General features: G+C 47.0%; 1 protein-coding gene across 28 annotated transcripts in view; it reads left to right on the top strand.

Annotated features, from left to right (window-relative positions):
* MYOCD (myocardin) overlaps positions 1-26,941 on the top strand; it is a 255,320-nt gene that overhangs the window by 208,392 nt on the left and 19,987 nt on the right. For 9 of the 28 annotated variants that reach the window (XM_040530189.1, XM_040530190.1, XM_040530200.1 and 6 more), the window contains 2 exons: positions 19,066-19,131; positions 23,758-23,813. In XM_040530189.1, coding sequence (XP_040386123.1) covers positions 19,066-19,131; positions 23,758-23,813 — 122 coding nt within the window. Of the gene's footprint in view, positions 1-6,944; positions 7,844-8,407; positions 8,621-19,065; positions 19,132-22,256; positions 22,302-23,757; positions 23,814-26,941 lie in introns of those variants that run through there. The other 19 variants (XM_040530218.1, XM_040530199.1, XM_040530209.1 and 16 more) reach the window with 11 other exon arrangements.

The following is a 26,941-nucleotide window of genomic DNA, read 5'->3' as shown; positions in this document are numbered from 1 at the left end:
ATTAACACAGAGGTCTGTGCCAGTGCATCTGTGTCTTCCCATGGGCCGTTTGCCAGCACAGTCTCACAAACATGCAGCAAATTATCACTAGCCTGCACATAGGATGGGGACAGTCAGGGTCATGACTTCATCCCACCAGATTTGTCTTCTCAGAGCACACTGTGGAGAGCCAAGAAACAAGGCTATTGCAGACGGGCTCTTCTCTACACAGGGCTGCAAGGCATAAGAGAGAAGTCAAAGGAAACTGCTCATTCCTACCAGAGAGAATGGTCTGAGCAGACATGACTGGCACAGCACCAGGTTTGGGGGAAAACTGATTGCACAGACAGCTGCAAACTGTTCGCAAGACCCTTTACTTGGCATTATATCCTACCCTAAGCCTTGTGGTGAATTTGGCTTGCTAAATTCAGGGGTTTGCTGGGAACACCTCCACCATGTAAAATCTGTGCGGGCATCAGCACCAGCAGTAGCTGGGGTACATGGGCAAAATGGCAGGTCTTCGGTGGTGCAGGGCTGACTCTCCTTTGCAAAGAGAAAGCAAATGCCAGAGCAGTGTGCCAGGCAAAACAAGTGGTGGCAGGAGACAGACCCCAGTCTCACCTGGCAGTGCAGCCCAGGCAGGGGTCCGGAAAATGTCCCTTCCGAGGACTGCTCCTCTGCAGCCCTGAGACCTGCTGGACTCCGGCTGTTTGTGGCACAATCACTGTGTCACACACTGAGTCCTCCAAGTCCCTAGAGGGATCTCAAAGAAACATCAACTCATTTGGCTTTTTTTTTCCCACAGACACAAATCTACATAGGAACAAACAATCTGCTTTAAAATAAATTAGTACCATAAACAATAGGGTGTGCTGGAAGATTAGAAGAGGCTGCTTCCTGGTATCTGGTGAGCAACACAGAACTGATATCCTTGTGGCTCTGGGGTGTGATTTCTCAGTTCAAAGGAATTCCTTACCATGAGTAATTTATTCTGGTATTTAAGACTCACTCCTTCACTCACTTCAGTAAGACCCAGTTTACAGCAAAGGTTCCTATAGCCTATTTGGTAGCTACACCCTTGTTTCACCTTCCAAAGAAAGGTGGCAACCAGTGGTGTTGCCTGCTTGTTTCAGAGCTGCACAGTGCCTGTGGTGCAGCATAGTGCCTGGTGGAGACAGGTCTAAGACACGCAAGGGCTTGGACAGTGTGAAAATGCTTGAAGGCCTTGTGGAGGGTTATACTCATCTTCTATCTTCTGTGCTATCAAAGGCACATAAGCTCTAGGCAAATGACTCTAGGCAAATGACTCAGTATCTGTGGTCTGATCTCAGCCTCTGCCTGTCCTCCTTGCCTCCAGTCTGAGATTTACTAGGGACAGCTTACCTCTGTTTCCTGAGGCCATCAAGAGTGCTTGTGGACTGGACTGACTCACATATTGACCAGCACAGGGGAACACCAGCTTCGTACTGTGAATTCAGCATTTGAGTCATTAGTGGAGATGAGTCCTCTCTTAGAAGTTGTGTCATCTCCTAAGAAATGAGGACAGTGACCAGAGAGCCTGCAAGGTCTGGACACTGGTGTTACTGGCCTGTTCCCCTGGGTTGGAGAGGGAGAGGGAAAGGGGGAGGAAGGCTGAGAGAAGAGGAGAGGAAAATGTCTTTCACCTCTTCTGAACTCTCAGCTTTTGTCAGTGACATGGTTTTATAGGGCATGGTTTGTGGCTGTTCAGTACTGGAGAGGAGAGAAAGGATTTGTAAGAGCAGATCCTGGAATCAGCATCACGGGACTGTGAATCTTCACCATCTCAGAAGGCTGCATTCAGCTGATAACCTCGGCCCCCACAGCAGCATTGATGTGTGCCTGATCCCCTCCCCACGCTTGCCCTACCAGGGAGAAGCAGCAGTTAGCAAGGCCCATGCCTGACCTGCGGCACAGCTCCCCATGGAGGTAGGTCTGTGGGTGCAAGGTGTGCGGTGTTCACAAGGCGGTGGGAGAGGTTTCTCCCAGTCCCACCAGGCTAAGGCATTGTGTAACAGTCTGGTTACCTGCCTTAATACATTATTACTTAATTTCATCACAACCTTATCTCTGCACCAAACTGAGTGGTAAATAGCATGCTGGGCTTTAGCTGATTCTCTGAGAGGATGTCAGATGTGTGGCTGTAGGTGTTTAAGCAAGGTGTCTAGTGGAGCACATGAGGTGGCTTGCTTCTCCCAAAGTACCTGTGCAACTTACCCTACCTTCCTTACCTCACTGGAAAGGGCAGAACTTTGCCCTCATCTGGGATAAACACTTGGCATACTATGTGAAGCATCCCAAGGAGAAAGGAACAGCCATTGCAAGCACCAGCAGGAGCAAGAAATGGGGAAGGATGGTAGGCAGGAGATATCATGTCCAGGGACAGTAGTATGCTGGGGACTGACTTTCTTAGGAATGTATTTAAGGAGCTGTTGAAGTAGCATCAGAAAAGTTTTTAGAAGAAATTTGTCATGAATCCACCAATGAGATTTCTCCTCAGACTTCCCTAGCTCCAAGATAGTATGTGGGAAGTGGAAGAGCCCTCCAAGGATTAATGACTTGTTAAAGATAGGAGTAAATGGTCATTTTTCACAACCTGAGTGAGGTGGTTCATGGAGTGCCAAAGGAATGGGAAAGGGTTTCTCAGCAGAAGCACTAGGGAAAAGGGCTGATGATTCAAAATGACTAAAGCAGTCAGAAGTAAATCTTCCTCCAAAGACTTGCAGAAGCTTCTCATCATGCTGCATGCCTGAAAGATGAAAATATCAGATGAAATTACAACAACAATAAATGCAAATAATGCATACGGCAGGGAAGAGAAATGACCACTCTGTGCATCCCCATGATCTTGAGGCCTGCAGTGACTGGTCAGGAAAGAGAGACTGGAGTAACTTCAGACTTGAAACGTCAACCCCATGTCTAGTGGCTGCTAAAGGGACCAGTACAGCCTCAGTGGCCTTCTCAGGGGAGCACAGAAGTAACTCCACCACGCAGCTCCAGCCCCACGAGGATGGGGAGCTGTATGGAGTGAAGTGCCAGACGCCAAGGTCATCAGGAGATGTTGCCTGTGCTGACACAGATTTCGTCCTTGACCTCCCTAAGAAAATTCTGGTTTAGCCAGAAGATGACACTTTTAGATGAATTTATATGCACCAGCTTAAGCATCCGGATAGACACTTCACTCTTCATGCTCTTTTCCCTTTCATTTTTGTGTCATTCAGCAGAGCGCGCACACTGAATGTTGGGATCTGGGCATTCAGGGAAAGGACAATGATTCACCAACATGCTGTAGCTGACATAAAAAAATAAAAATAAAAATGAAATGAAATAAATAAAATAAAATAAAATAAAATAAAATCAGATATAGAAAGCTGCAACAGTTTTATCCATTCCCTCCCATGCTTGTAATGCCAGGGTAGAGGGATCAAAGCCATAACAACAGCAATCCTGCATAGGCACTGGCTTTCAGGACAGTCTTTCACATTTCTTGTGAGTAATTGCTTTCACATCTAAATATCAGGTATAAATGTGCTCAGACAGAACCAGACTCACTCTTTCAGCTAACAGAGAATGACCTATGTAACCTGGGATATGTGGCCAGTACAACCTCATATGTGTATATGCAGCAGTGATCTGACATGTCCCCTTGGAAACCACTCAGAAGTCATCTGCAGGTTAATAAACAGTCTTTAGAAAAGAGCAGGGAGAGAAACAGGCATCCTGTTAAAATGGAAGTCAAGGCAGCTGGGTGAGACACCATGCACATCCCTAGCAAATAACCCACTGCAATGCACCCACTAAATCACAGCACACTTTTCTCCATTCATCCAAGTAAAAATCTTTATCCTAGATGGTATTAATACCATCTTGTGTACTCAGCCTCTGTACACGTTCAAAATGACTCAAGATCTAGGAACCTGTGATTTTACATGATGCCATCTCTCAGGCTTCTGTACTTGGGGAGTTTGGATGGGTCACCCTTCATTCTGACATGAAAGTAAATAATTTATTTTCATCTGCCATTGTCTGGCCAAGATCCTCATTTCATCTAGGTCATACAAATCTATTGATACTTCTGACGTTTTATTAACCAGTTTATTTTATTAGCTGCACATTTGCAGCCTCCGCTGGTAAACCATTAATAAACGTAGTGCTTTTCCTTTTTCCCTTTTGATCATTGCCCAACTTTTTTACTTCCTTTTCTTGAGTAATCCTTATTTTCACTCTTTACAGTACCTTCCACTCTGCCTTGGAACAATTCTGAGTTTTCACTACACTCATGCATGGGACCATGTGAAAAGTTTTCTGAGAGCCAAAACCTGATTTTTTGTAATTGGTTCTGTTTTATCCACTGTTTCTTTCTGTCCCAGCCATTAATTATTTTAGGAGTCCATGCTAGAGAACAGAAGTCCTTTATTTACCATTCCTAAATGTGCAATGCATCTCCATGAAAGAGGGAAGACTATGATACTCAAGGGATTTAAGGGCTTGTATACATCCTTGATATCGAGTCTCTTGACAAATCTTCTTCTGTACATGAGCCTCAGCAAAAATAAGGTGCCAGTTGTGAAGCAAAGGGAAAAGCCCACCTTGCATAGTGTCTTGCTCCAGGGACTAGGCCTGCCCTGCCTGCCTTCTCCAAGCATTCGATGGCAGGCCTGGAGCTACTGTGCCTACAAGGTGCGCTTTGGGCATCTCACCTCCCCTTGCTGGTCCTAAGCCATACCCACTGATGGCCTTTTACTGCCATGGGGAGGTTTACCCTGAGCAGGGTCACACCTTGTTTTGTCTCCCTTGTACTCCACTCCTCTTCCACTAAACTTGGCAGACTGGAGATGACTATTTGCAGGCAGAAAAGGACACAAACATGAACCCCCCTCAAAAGTTGCAAGAAGGATTGAGGAGCCTCCTCCTGCAGGCCCAGCTAATGCAGAGTGGAGAAGTCATGAAGGACCTGCAGGCTTCAAAGGGAATGAAGATCATAGAATCATAGAATCATAGAATCATAGAATGGCCTGGGTTGAAAAGGACCTTAAAGATCATCTAGTTTCAACCCCCCTGCTCTGGGCAGGGTTGCCAACCACTAGAGCGTGCTGCCCGGAGCTGCATGCAGCCTGGCCTTGAATGCTTCCAGGGATGGGGCATCCACAACCTCTCTGGGCAACCTGTTCCAGTGCCTCACCACCTTCTGAGTGAAAAACTTTCTCCTAATTCCTAACCTAAATCTCCCCTGTCTTAGTTTAAAACCATTCCCCCTTGTCCTACCACTATCAACACATGTAAACAGGCGTTCCCCCTCCTGTTTATATGCTCCCTTCAAGTACTGGAAGACCGCAATGAGGTCTCCCCAGAGCCTTCTCTTCTCCAAGCTAAACAAGCCCAGTTCCCTCAACCTTTCTGCATAGGAGAGGTGCTCCAGCCCTCTGATCATCTTAGTGGCCCTCCTCTGGACCCGTTCCAAGAGCCCCACACCCTTCTTGTGCTGGGGGCCCCAGGCCTGCACACAGTATTCCAGGTGGGGTCTCACAAGAGCAGAGCAGAGGGGGACAATCACCTCCCTCTCCCTGCTGGCCACCCCTTTTTTAATGCAGCCCAGGACATATTTGACCTTCTGGGCTGCAAGTGCTCACTGCTGGCTCATGTCCAGCTTCTCATCCATCAGGACCCCCAAGTCCTTCTCCGCAGGGCTGCTCTCAAGTTCTTCTTCTTCCAGTCTGTATAAACACCTGGGGTTGCCCCAGCCCAAGTGCAACACTTTGCACTTGGCCTTGATGAACCTTATTAGGTTCTCATGGGAAGATACCTTACTGGGGTTTGGATGGCAGTGGGAGCAAATCTTACAGGAATCTGCACTGAAAAAAAGAAAAAAAAATGGCAGTTTGAGGCTGTGGGTGTTTGTGAGCCCTGTCCTGGCCCTGAGCTGCTCATGGTGTGGTTGTGTTAAATGTTGTCATTTGTTTCAGGACATAGCACTATTTATAAGGAGCAGTCTGTTAGGAATTTCAAGCATAGTTAACTATGCATTAGGCAAGATTAGTAAAGAACAAACCTCCTGGCCACCTTGCTAGACACTAGAGTAGGGCTCTGTTTTCTGACTCAGATCTGAGCTTGGACATGAATTTATTTCACTAATCTCTCCCCTGTCAGACATTAAGGCATATCTACTTCATCAGATGTAGTATGACCAGGAAACCACATGTCCAACCCATGTCAGAGCTCAGCTCAGGGCGGCCTTATCACATGGATTACATGATGGCCAGGGAGCCCAACACTTCTCAGTCATCAGTGGTGCTCTGCTGTAATCAGTGCTCCTGGGGCTACCAGGTTCCTAAGGTCTCTGGCAACACAGACCTAGGAATCTGGAAGCCCTGAAATTTACATCACCAAGCCAAAATGTGTAACTGGGCTTCCCAGAAACGAAGGGAAGGGAAGGGAAGGGAAGGGAAGGGAAGGGAAGGGAAGGGAAGGGAAGGGAAGGGAAGGGAAGGGAAGGGAAGGGAAGGGAAGGGAAGGGAAGGGAAGGGAAGGGAAGGGAAGGGAAGGGAAGAGTTCAGTTGAGTGTTTGTGCTGTAGGAGGAATCTAGACAGCTTCCTAGGTGAGACCCATGTGTCCTTGGCTTATAACTCTTATGTTAAAAGGGGAAAAGTGCCACCAGGTCCCTCTCTTCCATTTACCTGAAGTGAACCAGGCATGGGCTTGGGGAAGGGAAGCCTCAAAGGATCTGCATCTCTTTACTTAGCAAGTTGACTGAAAGGTGTTCTCATGTGCCAGAATGTTTGGTAGGTGGAGAAGCATCTTCCACTGCAGCTATATGCAGCTGATGGCTGTGCCCAGCCTCCTTGGGGTTGCTGTGCTTATCTATAGCACAGGAAACTTTAATTAAGATTTAGCCCTGCTTCCTTTATTTGGCATTATTCTGAGTGTCTGTGCGTAGCAGAACAAGAGGACTTGCTCTAAGCACCTGCAGCATGTGCTACCTGAGCCACAGAGTACACGAAGCTCCCCAGAGGATAACCCTATGGGTGCAGCCACATGCTGACAAAAGCGTGCACCAACCGAGGTCCAGGGTGCAGCTTCAGCACCCGAACGAGCCGGCTGAGGGGCAGCAGGGGCACAGTCGTGCCTCCGTCACGGGGTGGCCACATCCTCCTCTCCACTGGAAAGGGCACCGCCACCAACTGACCTACAGCCAGCTGTCCCCTTGCCCAGCGCAGGGCCCTGGTTGCGGCCCTTCCTTTGCCCTGGGGAGCCCTCGGCCCTGGCATCACAGCAGGGCCACGCAGCGTGTGGTGAGAGGTCCGGCTGTCCCGTGCCACGCTGCAAAGAGTTAAGCCCTCGCTCTGTTGATATTTCCAAGCAGCTCCAAAAGTCGGCCCAGACGGGGAGAGCCCTGATTGGCTGCGTACCGGCCGGTAGTAATTAGTATCAGATATCAAACTTCTGTCTTTGCTAAGACCCTTTCCGATAGTCGCTGCTCCCTGCTAGACGATGACATCAGCCAGGACACCCAGCTGCTGGTAGTAAACCCCGCGCGGGAGGAGGCTCCCGCTGGCGAAAAGTTAATTAGTTCAACACAGCACAAGGGGAGCAGTTGGTTTCTGTGAAGGGTCAGTGCTGGATGGGACCAAATCTTTCAAAGCCACTTGCTGCTTCTTGCCAGCCAGCTGTAAAAGCACCAAAGAGTCCAGGAGAGCTGGATGAATCCTGAGCACTAGCCGTGGTCAGCTTTTCTCTTTGGAGGAAGTTAATGGTTTAAGTGAGGGGCGTCTGGATCTGGTCCCCGAGTCACCATGACACTCCTGGGGTCTGAGCACTCCTTGCTGATTCGGAGCAAGTTCAGATCAGGTAGGGGAAACCTCCACATTTCTCTTAAAACTTCTCTCTCCGGCAAGCCGCAGCCACAGACTGTTTTGCATTAAATGTTTGGAAGCAGCATGCGAGCAAAATATTCAGGGGGTCATAGAGCTGTCACAGCTTTGCTCTTATAGAGGCTATTCCGCAAGTGGAGAAATGCATCTTCCTTCCTCTCTGTTGCTTTTTTTTTCTTTTTTTTTTTTTCTGGTTTTTCATTGTCTTCGATTTATGTCTGTGGTTTATTTTGGCAAAACTGCACTTCCCGGGTCCCCTGCCCTGGCCCTATATTAAAGGATTTGGGCAGAAAGCCAGAAGGGCGTCTGTGAAAAACAACATACCTAAAGCCGTCCAAATATTCCAGGTGCTCTTGTGGGTCTGTCTGTGATAACGGCAGTGGGGACGGGTCCGACACTCACTCTGACAGGCAGGCAGCTGACTTTGTTCCATTAAGTTGTGACTAACTGGAGAAAAATGAATTTGCAGAAATGCGTCATTTTTAGAAGTAAAAATAACAAATGGAACATGAAAAGTATTTAAAGTGACATCATCAGAGAAATAAAACCAGAGCCACACAATTGATTGCCACTCTCAGAGGGTTTGCAAGTAAAACATGTCTCAGTCTCATAAGTTAGGGGAAGCACCGGTAAGGGGCTTCTGAGAGGACATTCAGCGTGCGTGAAGGTGAGTGAAGGTGAACTATGGGACGGTCCCTTCTAAATCAGACCCTCTGCTGGATATTCATGCCTTTATTCGCTGGCTATATTTATAGTAAGTATGCTACGTTTCTGAGCGGGTATCTTTACTTGTGTTTTTTTTTTTTTTAATGAACGTAAGATACTGTAATACTAACGGTAATGTCAAAAAGTGATCTGGAGGAGCTTTCTCTGACCTTCCCGGGGGTGAAGTCCTCACTGTGAATGTGATCTGTGAGGATGTTCAGACACACCAGCTGCATGTGCCGTATGGGACGCTGTAGAACCGGACAGGGTAGTCACGTTGGAACACGCACCCGGTCTGGCATGTCACCCACACCGTGTGTGTTTTTGCCTCTTTGTGCGTTGTAGATAATGAGATTAGAGATTTATGATACTGATGGTAGACATGAGTGGTGTTATCGAGATCTCTTAGATAGCTGGGTGGTCAACTTAAACTTTGTTTTCCCAGCAAATACAAAGTTGGCAGTTGGTTGAAAACCCAAGAGTGTGTGTGCAAACATGAGTGTCCTAGTCTGGCTGAATTATACAAAACTTGGGTCCAGGGCTTTGGTGTGGTTTCCATATCACTCTGATCTTACATTTCATTAGATTAAGTCATTCCTTAGATTTCATTGGTATATTATGGTACATTGCTGTTCATTTGAAAAAAAAATCTGTCTGTAACAACTCCTCCAGCAACTACAAAGCAACACTGCCACCTTTCTGAAGAGAGGAGGATGGTCTGTGTTACATGTCTCTGCATTCTTTTCAAATGAACCAGTATTGTTTTTAAGGCTCATTTTTGGTTTATTTGTAAGCTGGCTTTATTATGGAACCAACAGTGGGATCTCTAAACATATTTTTCAAATGATTCTTCAGTAAAAGTAAACTTTGTGGGTCATTGTATCCATAAATTTTCGTGCCTTTCAGCATCAAGTCAGTCAATTTGTGGGGCATTCTTTGGTTCATGACCTATTCCCACAACTGCCATCCCTCACTGTTGCCCAGTGGAAGATTGGATTTCCATCCATTTGACAAGATTTCTGTGCCTATTTGTTATGTTAGAGTTGGGCTTCCCCAGAATCCCCAATGTACTTTGCTCTCCCCACTGCTGTGGCTGCTGCAGGTAATGAGAGACAGGGGCACAGCACAGCCCTGGTCATCACAGTCTGTGAGACAGGAGGAAAGCAGGATGCTGAGGGGTACAAATAACTCAATAATGCTGCCTTCTGTTTGTGCTGGATACTAGTAACACGGAGAACCGAGAAGAAAAGCTAGCATTAAATGGTTAAGGTGGTCAAACCTCTTTTATGTGAAAAATTGCTAAGGGACATTTTCCTCTGCTGTCTCTGCTTCCCATGCAGGCTTCAGCAGCTGTCAAGCCCCAGCACGGATGGCAGGAAGCTCAGTGCTCTGATTTACTGTCTTCCTCCATTCAGTTGGCAGAGGGATGATTGTCTCAAAGGACCCATTGCCCTGCAGCCCTCACATCCCTGCACAGCTCAGGGGCTGTGGCACTGCTGGGCAGCAGCAGTTTACACAGAGCATGGTGTAGCATGCAAAGAGCATGTGAAGGACAGGCCAGGGGGGTCTGGCCATGAAGTGTAGAGCTTCATGATGCACAGTTGCTTTGGAAATGGTCTTGCAGAGGCAGGTGTGAGGCTTTGATTGCTCCCCAGGTTTGGCAAGGATTAGCTGTACTCTGTGACGCATGATGAGTCCGAATCCCTTTTGAAGGATTCCAGGCCAATGTTAGTGAGGGTTAAGGTAAATCTTTAAAAAGTAAGTAACTTTTTCTGTTTCTCTGTGGTCTGTATACATTGAGCAGCAGAAAGACCTATTTATGTGCTAAAGGGTGCTTGAAATACTTTATATACTTGTTTCCTCATCCCAGAATCCCTTTAATCTCTCTGGCACACAGCAGTCAGTGGGGCCAGGAGCTAGCAACTAGAGGATAGTGGCATGTAGGTGGTTTGAGGGGCTCTCGCTTCCATCTGGAAGCATCAGTAGCAAGAAAGTTGTCTGAGAAAGGCTAGTGTGGTGGAGTTAATATCTATTTCACACAGTGCCCCGCAGTCCTCACTTCAGAACCGCAGTGCTTTCTCCTTCTCTTTCCAGTGGCCGGCAGTATAGCTGTGCAGTGTGAGAAATGATAGCTGCGCCAGAGCAGGGCACCAGGAACTGCTCCAGAAGAGCTAGATCAAATCACCAACATGTTTCAGGCGTTCAGGTTTCCCCTCCCCTTCCTCGAGGATTTGTGTGCGTGTCTATTTTGTCTATTTTGCCAAAGATAAATATACTGATCTGAGGTCATCCTGACAAATTTTGCAGGAATGATGGTTCTTCAAGCCTGCCATGCTATCCCATGTGCTCCAATTATCAATGGGATTGCACTAAATCAACTAGAACTTCTGAGGGCTGTTCCAGAAACATATTTAACTCTTCCCAGAGACAATGATTTATGTGTAGTGATCTCCTGCTTTGAATATAAACCAATTGTACTCTAGCAGCAGAGAGATGTCATCAGACAGAGCAAACAAAGCTGGCAAATGCAGACTTAACCTTAACTCTGACCTCTTCCGTCCGGCAATATGGAAAGAGAGTTTACAAGGCCAACATCTGTATAACATCAGTGGTAGTTCAGATAATTGGTGAGAAGTGAAAGTTTAACACCCTAAATATGGCTCTGTATGGCTTGGCATGGTGTAATACCCAGGCCAAAATGTGGACACATGGGTGTGAATTTTCAAAGACTTGCCTGGCTTGTTGGAGGATTAGAGCTTATACACACAGCTTGTACATGGTGGTGGAACCTTCATTTCCAAACTGCAAATATATGTGCATGTGTTTTCTTTCCAGTCAGGAACTTGCACAGTTCACGGTCAATGCCTGCATTCAAACCATGGTCTGTCTGTAACTGATGACATTGTTTTGTAATTTCATGAAGTTTTTGTAAAACACTGGCTTCATGTAGATCAGTTTGGAGTTCGCTTTACTTTTTCAGCATCTTATACCTTGGAGTTTTAGCAGACAGACATCTGTTTCTCAGTCAGTTAGGCATGTGTTACAGCAAAGGTTGAACCATACCTTACTGTGCTCGATGAGAAGAATGTACAGGCTGATGATGGGGATGCTGAACAGATTACTCCAAGGACAACTGGTGACAGCATGTTCTCAGGAACACAGAGAGGTTGGGGCTGCATGTTGTGATGAACACAGCCCTCACAGCCGGTTGTTCTGTACTAACTTGTGCATGTTTGGTGCTCAGTGCTCCTTATCACCTAGACGTCATCCTATGTCTCTTCCAAGGCACCTGTGGGCCCAGATATGGATGTATAGATCCTGTTCTTACCAATGTAGCTGAGATTTTCAGTGCAGTGATGTTTGACTTCCCAGGTAACACAGAAACTTGTAGCACAGCTGCCTGGAAGAAGGTGAAACACCCCTAAAGTGCTGAGCATCACACAAAGAGGTAAAGCTGGCATTGCTGGGTCCTCTTCAAGGCAATGCCTGGCCAGGAGAGGACTGACCACAGCTGAGCAGCTGCTGCCCTGCACCTTCTCCAGGGCTGCAACTGGCTTAGCTTTATCTCACTTCACATGGGTCCTACACAAGTTGTATGTCAGAGGGTTGTATGGGTCTGGAGATGTGATGTGATGCACAGAAAAAAAACATTCAGTGATGCCTGGCTATCAGCAGAGCAGTGAGTCCAAAATCCAGTGGAGGAACTTAGGGCAGAGCCCAGCCAAGGTCTTTTTGCAAAACAGCAGCTCCAGAAAAGCAGACCTAAAGCTGCTCAGCTGGACCACTGCTTTCCCCTGCTGGTGGCAACACCCAGGAGGCTGGCTGCCTGGTTACATAGCTAAGGGTGCTGGTGACTCCATGTTCATCCAAGTACAGCCAACACATCAGGAGCTTGGCGTCAGCCTGTTGCTTGGTCAGGAGAGAGCACTGCCTGCTCTGAGCTGCCCGGTCCATTTAGAAATCCTGCTTTGAATACAGGTTCCTGCTCCAGATGTAGCTGTGAGAAACAGTTACAGTGCTGAGCAGGACACAAGTGGCATGACTGCACCCTGCCACCAAGCCTGCCCTGCTCCTGCCTGGCTGGGACCTTGGGGGGGTTGAAGGGTCCCACGTGCATCTCCCACTGGGCAGCTTCTCTCCTACTGGCATGCACCATCAGTAAAGAGTGTCAGAGCAGGCAGTGTTCCTGCCTTCAAGGGAGGCTGCATCCAAAATGGAGCCATTATCTGCCAGACAGTGTTTTACCGGGCAGTGTTGTACTGGGAAAGTCACAAGGTCCTTGGACACCCACCATGGCCACAGACAGACACGTGTTTCATGTTTGCTCAGCTGTTGTCTGACACGCAGCAAAGCTGCTGCTGCTGCTGAAGACAGGAGTCTCTCCCTCTCATCACCCCATTCCCAACTCCCTGCCACCTGTCTGGTGCCCTGGCAGAGCCCTCCCCATCCTGCACACCACTCAGCTGCAGTCATGCTCCTAAAGCCCCTAAAACCCCAGCTCTGGGCCTCAGAGGGCAGGAATGAGGTGCTGGGGTGGTCGGCAGAGTGGACAGTGACTTTTCTCCTGCTTTTTTCAGTGTCACTGACAGCTTCAATTGCTGATCAAACTGCTGATTCACATCAGGTTCATGTGGCTGGGTTGAACTGGCTTAATGTGGTGCTTCTGCTGTTCCCTTTGGCTGCCCAGCCCAGGAACACCAGGTGATGCAGGAAGCAGCAGGCAACTGCCCACTTGTCAGCTCTGGCAGCAGCAGCGACTTACTTCAGAGGAAGATGAGAGCACAGCAATTGCACTGGTTATGAATGCAGCTCCCAGCCAGAGCAAAGGTGTTGTTACAGCCCACGCAGGAAACTGGCACTTATTGGGCTCCCACCCGTAATCACATAAGTGAGCTGGGACAAGATGAAACTGTTGGCACAGCTGAATCAGTGCTGCTCCCAGAGCAGCAGGTTTGTCAGACGTAGGGAGAGATGCTCAGAGAGAGGTCAGGGTGAAGAAATGGAGTGGCTGAGGTAAAATATATTTGGAAAAAAGAATTAAACTCAGCTTTAAACTTACTTTGTCTCAGCTGTGAGGCTGACCTGAACACTGAGGAAGCTTTGTACAGTCCCAGGGTTTCTGGCGAACCTGCTCATGCCACTTATGTCCTTCCCAGGGCTGTGGCTGTTTCTCACAACCACAACAGGAGCTACGTAAGTGTTGCTGAGAAGGGACTTGCAGAGGGCTCTGATCCAGCTTCCTTCTTGGTAAACCATCACCAGCACTAGCCAAGGACCAGCCATGGCTTTCTCTGCCTGAGTCCTGAGCCCATTCCTCACCTCCTTGGGCAATGTGCCTTACTGCTGCCCAGCCTCCTGTGCTACTGAAGCCAGTTCCCAAAGCCAGCAGGATGCTCTGAGTGCTTCTGGCGATGCTGCAGCATGGGGGATGCTCTGATGCAGTGACAAGTTCTCTGACCAGCTGCTGAACTCTGGACCCGATGTGCTCCCCTCTGAGTCAATCCTGGGCACAGCTTCTCTCCCTGTAAAAGAAGCACCTATTTCTTCTATAAAGGCAGCAGTTAGCTCAGATAGAATCCCATGCCAAGGCACGCAGAAGTCACTCAGCTGAGGGCAGCGAGGCCTGAGCAGCTGCAGGCTCAGGCACCGGAGATGAGCTGCCACTGCAGACTGAAGCAGATGGCCAGGTCTGCCTGCTCCTGGGGTGTGGGATGATTTGAATATGTCTTTCCCAGTGCATCACCAGGTCAGGCAGGGCCCAAGCTGTCCTTTAGCTTCCTCAAGCTCTGAGGTTAGCTCCCAGGGAGGATGAATCATGCCTGCAAGTCATGGGCAGTGCTCGGAGCAGAGGCCTCCAGAGCCAGCCATGACTGATGCCTAGTGGGCTTCAAACCAATGAGACAGGCCCTCTGCAGAGGATACTTCTAGAAGACGTGTCACTAAATGCGACTTTCTAACAAAAAGAGATCATGAACAAAAGCACTGGCACAGTTCTGACTTGCCTTGCATCATGTAGGAAGGGGTTTCTCATGTTGGGGTGCCATAGGAGCGAGAATTGCTGAAAGGAATCTTGAGAAAGGATATCCAGGAAAAAAATATATTAAAAAGATCCCTTACATGGAGGGTGACAGCATCCTCAAAGTGAGTCACAGGCGGCACTCAGAGCTTGTGCCTCCAGACACACAACAAAGGAAGAGGATGGGAATATAGCTGGGGTCAGACACAGCTTCAAAGAATTTCAAGTCCCCTTCAAAAAGCAGCTAGATGGAGTTTGTTTGGTGCCAGGTGCTCCTCCGGCCTATTTTTTAAGCATTGTTGGCTGTAAGGGAATGTGCAAGACTGGAGGTGGCATCTGCTGATCTGCAAGCTGCAGGACTGACTCAAAGGCTGCTGGAAGTAGCGGCTGCTTTTCCTCTTCCTGCAGAGATATTCAATGTTATTAACTTGTCTGGCACTGTCCACGGCTATGCTTCTTCAGATGGTTTGCAACAGGTTTTGGGGATGATATCTGAGAGTCAAGGCAAGCATGAAGTCCAAACCTGGATGAGCATTTAGTGACTGAAATGACTATTTCAGTCATTGAGCTTGGGCTGCTCCTGGAAATAGCCAGCATTTGCATGTCTGTCCTTATATTTTCTGTCAGCTTGCCCTGAATAGACAAGGTTAGATGAACTTTTCCTCCTTTCCCTGTAGCTTAAGAATGGTCCAGCAAGTCTGTAAGCTCAGAATTGCCCCAAATCAACCACATATCTGGGGAAGGTTACATCAAGGCAGAATATGAATCTTATAATCACTGCACTGGAAATCATCAACACTCTCCAAGCTATGCTTCAAGAGAATTTATAACATTTCCTTTTTTCTCTAAATGGGCCTGTCTAATATCTGGCTGAACCCTGAGGCTGGTAAATCATGACTTATCTGCAGGGAAAGGATGTCAAATAAGCAGAAGAAGCAGCAGGGAGCAGAAAAAGTGGGATTTGAATACATGGTCATCTGATCAATAACACCTCCCTTGCTCATGTGGGTATGCTGCTACTTGGCCTGATTGTGTTGGAAGTCTGAGAGTGAAATGATACAAATAATGTGGCACACACTGGAGCAGTGAAGGCATGTGCTGTTGCATTCTCAGTTGGGATATTTTACAGATAGATGGGGAAGATTGCTGTGTCCTCAGAAAGGACTTGTATGTGACTCTTGAAGTCTTTGCTATCTCTGACTCTCATTTGATGGTGGGATGTTTTGTCTGACTTGCCTCAGTTTAAGGCAGATGCTCTAACACTTGGGACACTGGTCCAGGACCTAGGAGAGGAGAGAACCATTCTTGGGTGATCTACAAAGATTCTTTGTTCTTGGACAGCCTCCAATCTCTCTTTGCTCACCTGTTCAATCATGATACATCTCTCCCTTGGGAAAGTGCAAGCTCTGCATGTTTTTTCAATATTGTGACTGGCAACAGTGAAGGCCCTACACAGCAAAACTGGGGTCTCCCCTACCCAGTGTGAGGTATCTACCATGAGCTGGTTGCCATGAATTACTTCCACAAGCAAGGAAGAAAGACTGGCATTCCTAAAACATGAACTGCCTAATTTGGTTATAAAATCCCTGACTCCTGCTAAGGGAATGCAGATAACCATGTCAGATGAAGATACTCACCATGCAGGGGTCTAAATTTGTGTCCATAGGTACAACCAGCACCGACTGGCAGCAGTACCAAGGGGCAATGGAGGGGTACAGACTCCCTTGGCAACAGGGTTTGCCAGCGATTTCCAACCACCAGCTTCCTCTGGCATAAGGGAACTACACACATGCAGACTTTACCAGGTACTAAAGACTACATTTCTTCTTCACAGCAGAAATCTATCTTTGGTGTCCTAAGAAGTGCTGGAATTTGGCAGGAGATCATCTTTTGTGGGGCCTTCACTAAGCATTTGCTTTGAATGTGAGACATGGCTTGTATAGAGGACATGGAAAAGTCACACGCATTTTCGGGAGCCTTGTACTTCAGGGACATCTCTGGAAGGGGTTATTAATCAGCTCCATCCCACGTCCCAGGGAAGCCGCACAGTAGACCTTCCCTGTTGGCAGAGCTCTGCAAGTTACTCACGAAGACAAAAAGCTGTTCTTTCATCTCTTCCCTTTGCAATACCAGCTCTCTAAGGGCAGCTAAGGGTTCCGTCTGGTTCTATGCCAGTAGACAGGAGACATGCATGCAGTTATATTGTCACTACTGAAAGATAAGTGCCCTTGTTGCAAGCTGCATTGAGTTTCCATCAGGAAAACGTGGGAGTTTCATGTTTTACCTTGTGGGAGGTAATTGACACACCAAGTGTCAATCTTCTTGACAACAAATTTGCAAAAACAAAGGTGTAGACTGTTACTACCTCAAAGTACAGGCATGGTTTCCTAAGAAATGTGTGCTCTAACTTGTGAAGTCCTGGGCCACACAGAGGTCTGTAGCCTTGCACAAGGCAGGCTGCAGTGTATGACAGGATGTCTCTGCATGCTGGAAATACCGAGTAGTGCTTCAGGGAGTCTCTTCTTAGAGACTCAGATTAGATGCCTAATCAATGCTCTCTGGCTGAGGCCATGCCGCTAAGCCACTTGGTGACTGATCAGTTCATTCCTATTTCTCTGTATGTTGTTTCCAAAAGGAAACAGGGTGATGGAGCTGTAAAGCTCTACTCATCCTACAGTGCTGGGGCAGGAGTGAACCTCCCAGTTTTAGAGGTATCAGGAGAGGTCCTTAAACTGTGAAAGAAGGGTACAAGCCTTGGCCCTAACATAGTAGAGCTAGTGACACAGGTCAAAACTCCTGGTAGCAAGGGCTCAGTCCAAGGGTAGTCAACACCAATTTGCCATCCAAGGGTCCTGGAGAAGTGGCTTGTTGTAATGCTGAAGAAAGTGCAGTATCTATAGACTTTAAAACTTCCTGGAGGCCATAATCAGCTGCTGGCTTAAGGGTCCCATCGTGTTACTGTGGATGGCAGGTGCAGTATAATGTTAGTTACAATTGCTTTTCTCCCTGCTGTCAGCTACTTCCTTTGTGCTTTTAGCACATACTAAAAACTTCTGTTACGCTCATGGTGTTCCCGGGTTAAAAAAGGCAGAGATGGCATCTACCACTTCTAAGAACCTTATGAGTTTCTTATTTAGACAGAAGTTTAACAGCTTCTGGAGTATTTATGGGAGCTGTTCTGGCTTCCACACCAAATCTGAGGCACTCAGTTACAAGTGCACACACCAAAGTACAGAACTGTGTGCAAATTTAGGTCAGAAGGAACCCGTGGAAATCTTTACTCCAACCTCCCATTCAACATAAGGCCAACTGCAAAAATAGATCAGGTTGCTCAGGGCCATCTCCAGGCAAGCTCTGAACATCTCAAGGATGTCCTACAGCCTCTCTGGGACGCTGTTCTAGGCCTGCACCAATCTCATGGGGTTTCTGTTTTTTTTGTTTGTTTGTTGTTTTCCTAATAACCAAACAGAATTCCTGTTTTTGCAGTTTGTGACCATTACCCGTTTTTCTACTGCTGTGCTTCCCTAGGGGAGTCCAGCCCTAATTTTCTATAACCCCAATGTAGGCGTGCAGCTCCCCCAGCACACAGTCACCTGTCATCAGGATGCTTGATTTCTCTCAGCTATCCCTTAGCTATTTTGAACGTTCTTCACTTTTTTGTTGCTTGTCCTTGTGCCTGAAAAAAATCTAAAAACCAACCAAATGCCTATACGCACATCACAAATCTTAGAGTGCACAAGGATACCGAGATGTGGCCAAAATACATTTCATAATGTCAAAATGATTATCTTCTGCGTGGTTCCTCTCTGGCCAGCACTGCTGTGCAGGACTCAGTTTCCTCTCATGTTTGCTGTCAGCTATGTCTGTGAAGCAGGTACTACTGGCAATGAAGCCATAGGAGATGGCACCTTGGGGGTCTACCCAATAAACCGTAAAGCACAAAATACCTTTATGGACAATGTATTTATCAAAGGAGCTCAATTCCTTTCAAAACCTTCTGAAGCCACCTTACTTGCTTGACTCAGAACAGGTCTTTCCCCTCTCAGAATGGGGCAGTCCATCACTACCTCCACCTGCAGGAGGTTGTGATGGACTTTCATACCCTGCCTTCCTCCCCACCAGCACCCTCTGCCTACCCACAGACTCTCTCTGAGTAACCCTTTAAGCTGAAGCCATTGTCACCTGAGGCTGCTATTGCAGACATCAGGCAGAGCTCAGTCTGCCTCAGGCACCAGCATGATGCTTGCACCAGAACCAGTCCTACCCATCATATATCTGGGGGCAAAGTGAGGTCTGGGTTGGTGCAGACTGCGCAGCTCCTCCCTGGCAGTCCTCCTTGGCTGCACCAAGTCTGGCCCAGCAGCAGCAGGGATCAGTGTCAGGTCTCTGTGCCACAAAGACCACAGGCACATCTTCCTTGATAGATGCATTAGTACATCAGAAAAATACAGCATTTTTCCTGACTCTCTCTCTCACAGTTTTGCAGCTACGGCTTCAGCAGAGAAGGACTCGTGAGCAGCTGGCAGACCAAGGCATCATGCCACGTGAGTATTGTTTTCTGCCTTTTTCACCCTCTCCTGGATCAGAGGGGCACTACTGGGACACTGCATGGCACCAGCTGCCTGCTCAGGCGCTCTCTGCTCTGAGCAGATTGCTACTGAGCTGGACTTTGCTTCCTGCCCTGTAGCAATATTATGGTCCCTGGTGCTGTACAATGGTGCCCAGCATTTGCTACACAAGCTACAATGCTGCTGTTCAAACTGAAGTTGGGAGAGCTGCTTAGGTTGCACTATTCAAAACTTGAGCTGCATAGGGTCCTGTCCCAGAGGTCACTGCAGCAGAACAAAGCTCTTTGTGTAGGCAAGGGCAGAGCATCTCGCATCCTCCTGTAAAAGTCAGGAACCTCTGTGGCAGCATCAGACCCACAGAACCCTGAAAAGGTAGAGGGGGGGCCCATTCCAGGTCCTTGTAACCATTCAACATCAGAAAAACAGATGCTAGAGTCCAAAACATAAGTGAATGAAAACAATCCCCTTCTGCACAAGCAGCTGCATCATGAAACCTGTAGCACCACTAGAGAAAAGATGCTGGGAGCTCAGCCCTACCTGATGGATAATTCCACCTTGGTCTAGCTCAGGCTCTGTGTGCATGAATATGTGATTATCTGGGACCCAGGTAAAGGACTATCCTGGTACCGTTCTGGCTCATCATGGGCCCCTTGGAGGTCTCTGATAAGATCCTAACTTTCCAAAGGCTGTTCCACTGTGTCTCTTCTGGCTAACCTTGAAGACTGTGATGCAGCTTTTGTGAATCCAGCAAAACAACAGCTCTAACACTGCCTTTCTCATGAAGCTGCCTTCCTAAAGGATGTTAAGGGAACCAGCAAGAGATGCCTCTCAGTACAGTATTGCCAGAATCAAGTATTAAGAAAATTTGAGCAGGATGATAAAAATCATGTCTGTGAAGGTTTTAAGATTGATAAATTCAGGTTCTTTTTTTTTTTCTTTTTTTTTTCTACCGTGTATTTCTTTATGTTTTCAGATTTTATACTGCCTGCCATCAAACGGCAAGCATTTTAATGACAGGACTCTTGGAGCTGGAGCTTTGAGACAAGTTTGGTGACATTTGTGATAGCATTGCAAGCACTGACAATAAAGTCAGTGGACAGAAGGATGTCTGAAGTCTCCTGAATCACCAAGTTCACTCTGTAAAAGTGGTCACACTCAGACAATGTGCAGGATACCTCATTGCACATGTATGGCGTTGTTGTGTCAACTGAGGAGTTTGCATACCTGATATTGCCCTGCAGGGCTGAGCACATGGGTCTGTTGCCTACAGCTTCTTTACACTCCTAACTTCTAGGCTTACATTTTGCAGTCCGGTTTCTGTCCAAGGATGCCATTTTGGGAAGTATGATCATAGTTCAATCACTAAAAGTAATAAAAGAAAAGGCACTTTTGCCATTATTAAAGCAAACATGAAGAATCTAACTGATGAATTTAACCTCAGGAGGAAGTGTCAGGTGCTAGCATTTAATAAGTGGGAGTCCCAGCCAGCTTCCCCGTGGTTTGGGCATATGCAGTTAATCCTTATGAAACACAATTCTTTGTTTAACCTTGTCTTCCTATGGCCTGTCGGCTCTGAGGACCAGCTGAGATGGGCTGTAGGAGGTGCACCAGGATGGGATCTCAGATCATAGGCACTGCAGGTGGGCAAGAAATGGAAACAAATATCTTTAAGCCACCATGGTTGAAAATAGTTTTTCTGGAAAGAGAAAAGTGGGGCGTTGCTGGTCTGCATGTTGAAAGTCAGGTTTGGTACTAAGCTGGGAGCATGCACGTGATTCCACATTCCACATCAGCTTTTGTACAAGGATTGTTTTCAACCCATTGGCCATATTTTCTGCTTATATAACCAGAGGACAGAGAAACTTTGTTTTTCTAAGTGACCCATTTTATACAGAAACCATAAAGAGACATGAGTGAGCAAAGTAACAGATTAGTGTTGGATAAAAGCTTTGAGGGCTTGCAGAAGCCCTTGTAGGAATGGGAGTTGATGACTATACACAGAACCTGCTGAGCTGTTCAGCAGTGTGGCTGTAAGCACAGCAAGAGTGAAATCTAGGAGCAACTCTGAGGAAGCTGACTGTTTTTTGGTACCCAAGAGAATAGCTCAGGGAGAAGTATCAGTGGTACCTGAGCATAGCGCAGTGAGATGGATGTGCTTATCTAACCAAAGCCTGCCTTAACTCAATTCAGACTCCCCTGGATGTTCATCTAAGGAACATGAAACCTTCACATAATTCCATCACTGGAGAAGGCAGGAAACTGCCTAAAGGAGGATGCTCACGAGCAAAAGGCAGTAGTGTTGCACGAGCCTTCAGGTTCAAAGCTGGACTCTGTCAGATGTTTTTAGATTGCAAATTGAACAACTGTCTGGCAAAACAATCAAAACTATTGAAAAAAGCTCTGCAAATAAAGACAGGCACAGATAATAAAAATAATAAAGACAGGCTCTGGGTCCCTTCTGCCCAGTGACTCTGTGTATGGGGGAGCATCTGAAAGCAAGGGGAGGTCCAGGTTTGTTGAGGCATGGCTGCGCTCCTGATCCACAGCAGTGCAGGTGAGAGCAGATGCTACCCTGTTATTCAAGCTCCCTGAATGGGAAGCTCCTACAAGACTGCTCATGCAAGACTCTATTATTGAACACATTCAGTTATATTGTCTTAGTGAAGTTGGTACAGACCTGGAAAAGCTTTTTAAATCAAGAGCATCCCCATAGGGTCACCTGCAGAAGGGCAGGCTGCAAGGACAAGTGGGGATGAACCCTTCTTGTAGCCCTACACAGGGTCTTGCCCTGGAGTCCAGACAGATCTGCTCAGCTACCCAAAAGGAGGGGGATGCAGCTTGTAGCAAGGATTCCTCAAGGCAAATTTTCCCTTACGATGATGGGATGTAGAAATAGTTGTGCTTGAAGTAAGGCCTCCCTTGCTGTATGCAGCCACCACCTCATCCTCTAACTCAAGCCTTAGAGGCGATAGTCCTAAGGTTATCAACACCAAGCTCAGCAGCTCTGCCCTCCAGACCCTTTGCCATTTCAAGATGCCATGTCATCCCCTGACAAGGTGTTTGAATAATCAGTGCTAGCAATGTCTTTATTTGTTTTGCAGACTAATACAAGCTGCAGTATCCACATAATTCCTCCAAAAATCTTGGTAAATGACTAAATTCTGCAACATTTTCCTTGTGAATAGCATGGTGTTTGATCAATGCCCATAGCAAACTCCCAGTGTCAGGACTTCAGAGTGAACAGGGCTGTAAAAGTCATCTCTCTTGCTAACTTCATTTTCTCATGTGCACCATTTTATTTTGCTTCTGGTTAAACTAGCTGTCACAAGTCCTCATGGCTTCTCACCGGAGCATGGCACAGTAACACTGGCTTGTCTGTATGTCTGCTTTCCAAACATTAGAAGCAGGAATGTGCCCTCTGTGTTTTCCTGTGATTCCCTGGAGGTTAGGGGTGTTGCCTACCAAAACCCAGTTCAGGTCCCCAATCATTTCCCAGCTGCCCTCATTCTTCCTGTCATTCTTCTCTAGATTGATGTGGGACATCATGTTCTGTGTGAAAATAATTCCTGTCCCCATTAGATCCCACTCAGAAGATGGAAAGGGAATTAGATGTTGCCAAAGAGTTGTAACAGGCTGTTTTTGTGGTTCAGGACACCTTCCCCTTCCCTGTCCCAATGGGAACAGTTGATTTTGCTTGCTTACACAGACAGAAAAGAATTTTTGCAGGAACTGAGAAATATTAACCCCTTCATCACACAAATTTCTCTCCAGTTTATACACAATCTGAGTAAACAAGGAAATGTGCAAGGTCCTCCATGACTCCAGCATAGATGGGACTGGTGTTCACTGGTCCAAGACCCAGGGACCATTGCCCTTCCTTTGGGACCCTCTCTGGGTTAATCCTCCTTGGTGTCAGGAGATTCTAAGAACTTGGTCTGCTGCCGAGTACCTGTCCGGGCAGCTGCCCAAGGAAGCACCATGTCACACAGATGCTTCTGGGCAGAGGACAGGACAAATGTCTGGCGAGAAGGAGCCTAAAGGAGATGGAGGGGTACTTAGTGATGGAAGAGGGACAAAGGACAACAGCTCCAGTGTCCTGGTTGAAGTACCCTTGCTGGAGGCCAAATACGCCAAGAGGCCAGGCAGGCCTTTCCAGTTTTCCTGCTGGCCTCAAGTCTCAGTCACATACAGGTCTAACTTTCAGGCAAGGTCCCCTCCGCCCGTTGCTCTTCCTAGATCAGTTTTCTGGGGCTGTGGTGCCTCCCAGTGCCACAACCTGCAAGAAGAGCTCCAGGGAAGTGCAGCACCTGCTGTCTGACATGTCCCACCGAGCACCACATTTCAAAGCCTGCACCGTCTTCCTGCCCATGTCCCTCCTGTCCTCCCTGTGCTCTCCGTCCCCCCTGCTCTCTTGCCACGGCCTGGCTGAGAGCATGGGATTTCCCAGAGCTTTCCTGAGTTATTTTTAGTTAGTGCAATAAAGAGGGCAGTTAGTTTGTGTTGCTATTTTTATAGCACTCATTAAAATGCTGTTGCCGAATATCCTGGTGGCTGCTTGCTTCCACTCCTGTGCTGACTGCTCCTCTCTCTTTCCTGTTGCAGCACTGAAAAGCCCATCTGCATTCCATGAACAACGAAAAAGTCTGGAGCGAGCCAAGGTAATCCCTACAAGCCATGCCGATGAGGGAACACGTGGGCTCGCTTTGCATGAGCTGCGGGGTTTGAAAGCACCTTCCACCACTCTGCCCTCACCTGGCACCCTCTGCCCAGGCCCTGTGGCCAAGGATGAGCGTCAGGGCCTCTCCCTTGCCCCCAGACATGGCAGGGCCAAGCCAAGGTTCTTGTGTTCGAGAGCACCCTTTTCCAAGCAGTAGAGGTTTAAAAAGGCAGAGGAGCCAACTGTCCCCTAAGATAGGTTTTTTTAAAACAGCACCTGCATTTTACAAAAGCTTGTGGGAAGGGTTCAGCCTCCCAGTAAACCTCAAACTAGCTGAAGCCTCTGCTTTCCACTGCAGGCCATATCGAAAGCCCGCTCCTCGCTGTGTTGGCTGCTCTCTGCTCCTGCATGAGTCAGCTTAGAGCAGGGCCAGCAGCAAACAGGACAGATGGGAGGCTAAGTATTTAGCAAGTGTGCAGGAGAAATGTGGATGCCCTTGGTCACCTGGAGCAAGTCCCCAGGGGACTCACCCTTGCATCAGAGGAGAGTCTGGCTTCTAGCTCAACAGTGCTGCTTGATGATTGCAACAGTGTCCCAGCAGCTAAGTGGCCCAGGCTCCCACTGGCCCCATCACCTATCTGCTCTTAGACTTCCCAAAATATTGCTGAAGACAGATATAAGTAGCCACTTCCAGAACACAATGATACTCTGTGGTGTGATCACTTTTTGGGAAATTGCACTGGTTTTCCAAGCCCTTTGTAGCACCCAGCACCCAGACCTGACCAAGCTGGAAGGATGTCCACACACGGCATGGCAAAGAGAACAGTCAGTCGTACAGGTTTTGCCTGAACACAAGAGTTTCTTCCATTATTCTGCAAAATGTGCTTGCAGTCACATGGAAAGGGACCTTTGCAAGAAAGAATAACTATGAAATATGAAGAACTGCTCTTCTGAACTTAAACACTCTCCAAATCACTTGCCCTGAGACTCCAACAGTAATAAATGGCTAGCATAAGAAACACAATTTGACTCTGAAAAATTAGCATGCTTAGAAAATTTCAAGCAATCCAAAGTATCCATGGAGTGTCATATATTTTACAGTTTAAGTATACACTCATGTCTCTCTGTCTTTCTCTTCAAAGGCTTTCACTGGCTGGTTGCCTGGGGAAAAGGGAAGCATGGTCTAGTCTATCCCATTTTTAGAGCATGCTAACGAACACACTAATAAGCACAGTCTATAACAAAAATATATTCCTTTGCAAGGATGCCCTGCTTATAGCCCTGACAGGCAACGTCTGTTTCCAGATAATTACTCAATGGCATTTGTTGTTTAGCTGATATTCCTCCAAACTGATGTTCTGCAAACAGAGAGCAGATAACAATAACCACTTTCATGTGTTTTGAAAGCTCTTCTGCTACAGCTGATATAAAAATAAAAAATAAAAAAAATCTGAGGTCTTACTCCACTGTTTGCACCCCAGTGACACAAATGTAGCAAAGGTCAAATGGAACTGAAGTCACAGCACAAATTCAGACTAGTGCAGTGTGAATTCTGGAGTCAACATCATAGTGCCACATCTGTAGGAGAGTAACTCAAACTTAGCTCAGATGAGGGCCTGATCTGAGGGTTAGTTAGAAATGCATTAGGTGAATTTAACTGCACTTAAGTGCAGGCACCAGCTAGCGCTGACCTGGCACAGACTGCGTTGGTGAAAATAAGCTGCAGAAAAAATATGGGAGAAGGGTAAGAAATTGCAAATACTTTTGTAAATAAAATATCTATTATTTGTTTAAACATATCACTGGCTATGTAGGAGGCTGGCATCAGGCCAGTGCAACAGACTTTGAAGTCAATGTCCTGTAATAGATTGTTGGGTTGGAGGACAGAGAGCATTCTGGTCTTGAAGCCACCAGGCTCACCAGGGCTCCAGCACTTACACCCAGCAACCCAGCACACGTGGCAGGGAAGGACTGCAGGGGACAGCAATCGTGCCTCTGCCCCAGAGCAGAACAGCCCCCTCTAGGTCATTCCTGAAAGATGTGTGACAACCAATGGCCATCCTATCCACCCCCCCCAGCAACACACTCTAGTGCTCTCTAACCTGTGCTGTTACCAAGTCTTACTCAATTACCAGCCCAAGCTTTTTCGTTGCAGATTACGACCATTACTTATCCTTCTACGTGGACATGCAGAACCATTTATCTTTGTCGTGCAGTACTTTTAAAAACTATTTTGCATCCTGTTTCCCTACAGCAATGTCATCTGTGTACTGAGCAATCTCCCTTCACTTCAGCCTCTTCTCATTGGTCTAATTTCTAGCTCAGTGATTTCTGTTGCTGCCTTCCAGACCCTTCCCACAGGTCCCTTCAGATGCAGGACCCAGAAGGAGGCCTCGTTACTCCTTGTGCCCATCTGACATTCTTCATGGTATTTCCTAGAAAGCTGCCTGCTGGCCTGGGGATGTGGTTCAGCTGCTGATAACTAGGTTCTCTGCAGTCTTTCATATTTTTTCCAATATTTATGCAGTTACTAATTTCTGTCTAAGACCAGTGACCAGTACAGAAACATCTCTGGTGGATTAAGTCTTCACCCCCTCCAGTGCTTAATCAGCTGGCTTAGCTGTGGCTAACTGTGACCTGAATGTACTCCTTTCCAATTGTCCTTCTTGAACTGTATCCAGTGTATTTCGGATCATTTCTTCAATTGCTCCAAAACATTTTCTATTCCAATCTGTTAGTCTTGAATGATTCAGAGTTAAGAAGTATGTCTTCTGTCATCTAAGGCATTAATGAATATATTGAATAGCAGGAAAAATTGCTGCAGAACATGATTTGATATATTCTTCTGTTTAGACTGTGAACCATTCCTAATTCCTTTGGTGACCCACAGTTATGCTCCTTTTTTATGTTAGTCTTATCCAGACCAAATTTCTCTGGCTTGCATATGAGAAAACCATGTGAGATAATGTCAAAACATGCTTAGAGTCAAGCTACATGCCATTTTTTGTTTATTCCTGTAACAGAAATCTGTCATCTATCCATAAAAGGAAATTAGGTTGGTGTGATGTGGTTTGTTCTTCATGAATCCATCCTGGCTGTTACTCACCTCCTTGCTATCTTCAAAATCCA

Source organism: Cygnus olor, chromosome 18, assembly GCF_009769625.2.
Source record: "Cygnus olor isolate bCygOlo1 chromosome 18, bCygOlo1.pri.v2, whole genome shotgun sequence".
Classification (NCBI taxonomy): domain Eukaryota; kingdom Metazoa; phylum Chordata; class Aves; order Anseriformes; family Anatidae; genus Cygnus; species Cygnus olor.
The sequence above is the reverse complement of the archived record's forward strand: the minus strand, read 5'-3'. Positions and strand labels throughout refer to the sequence as shown.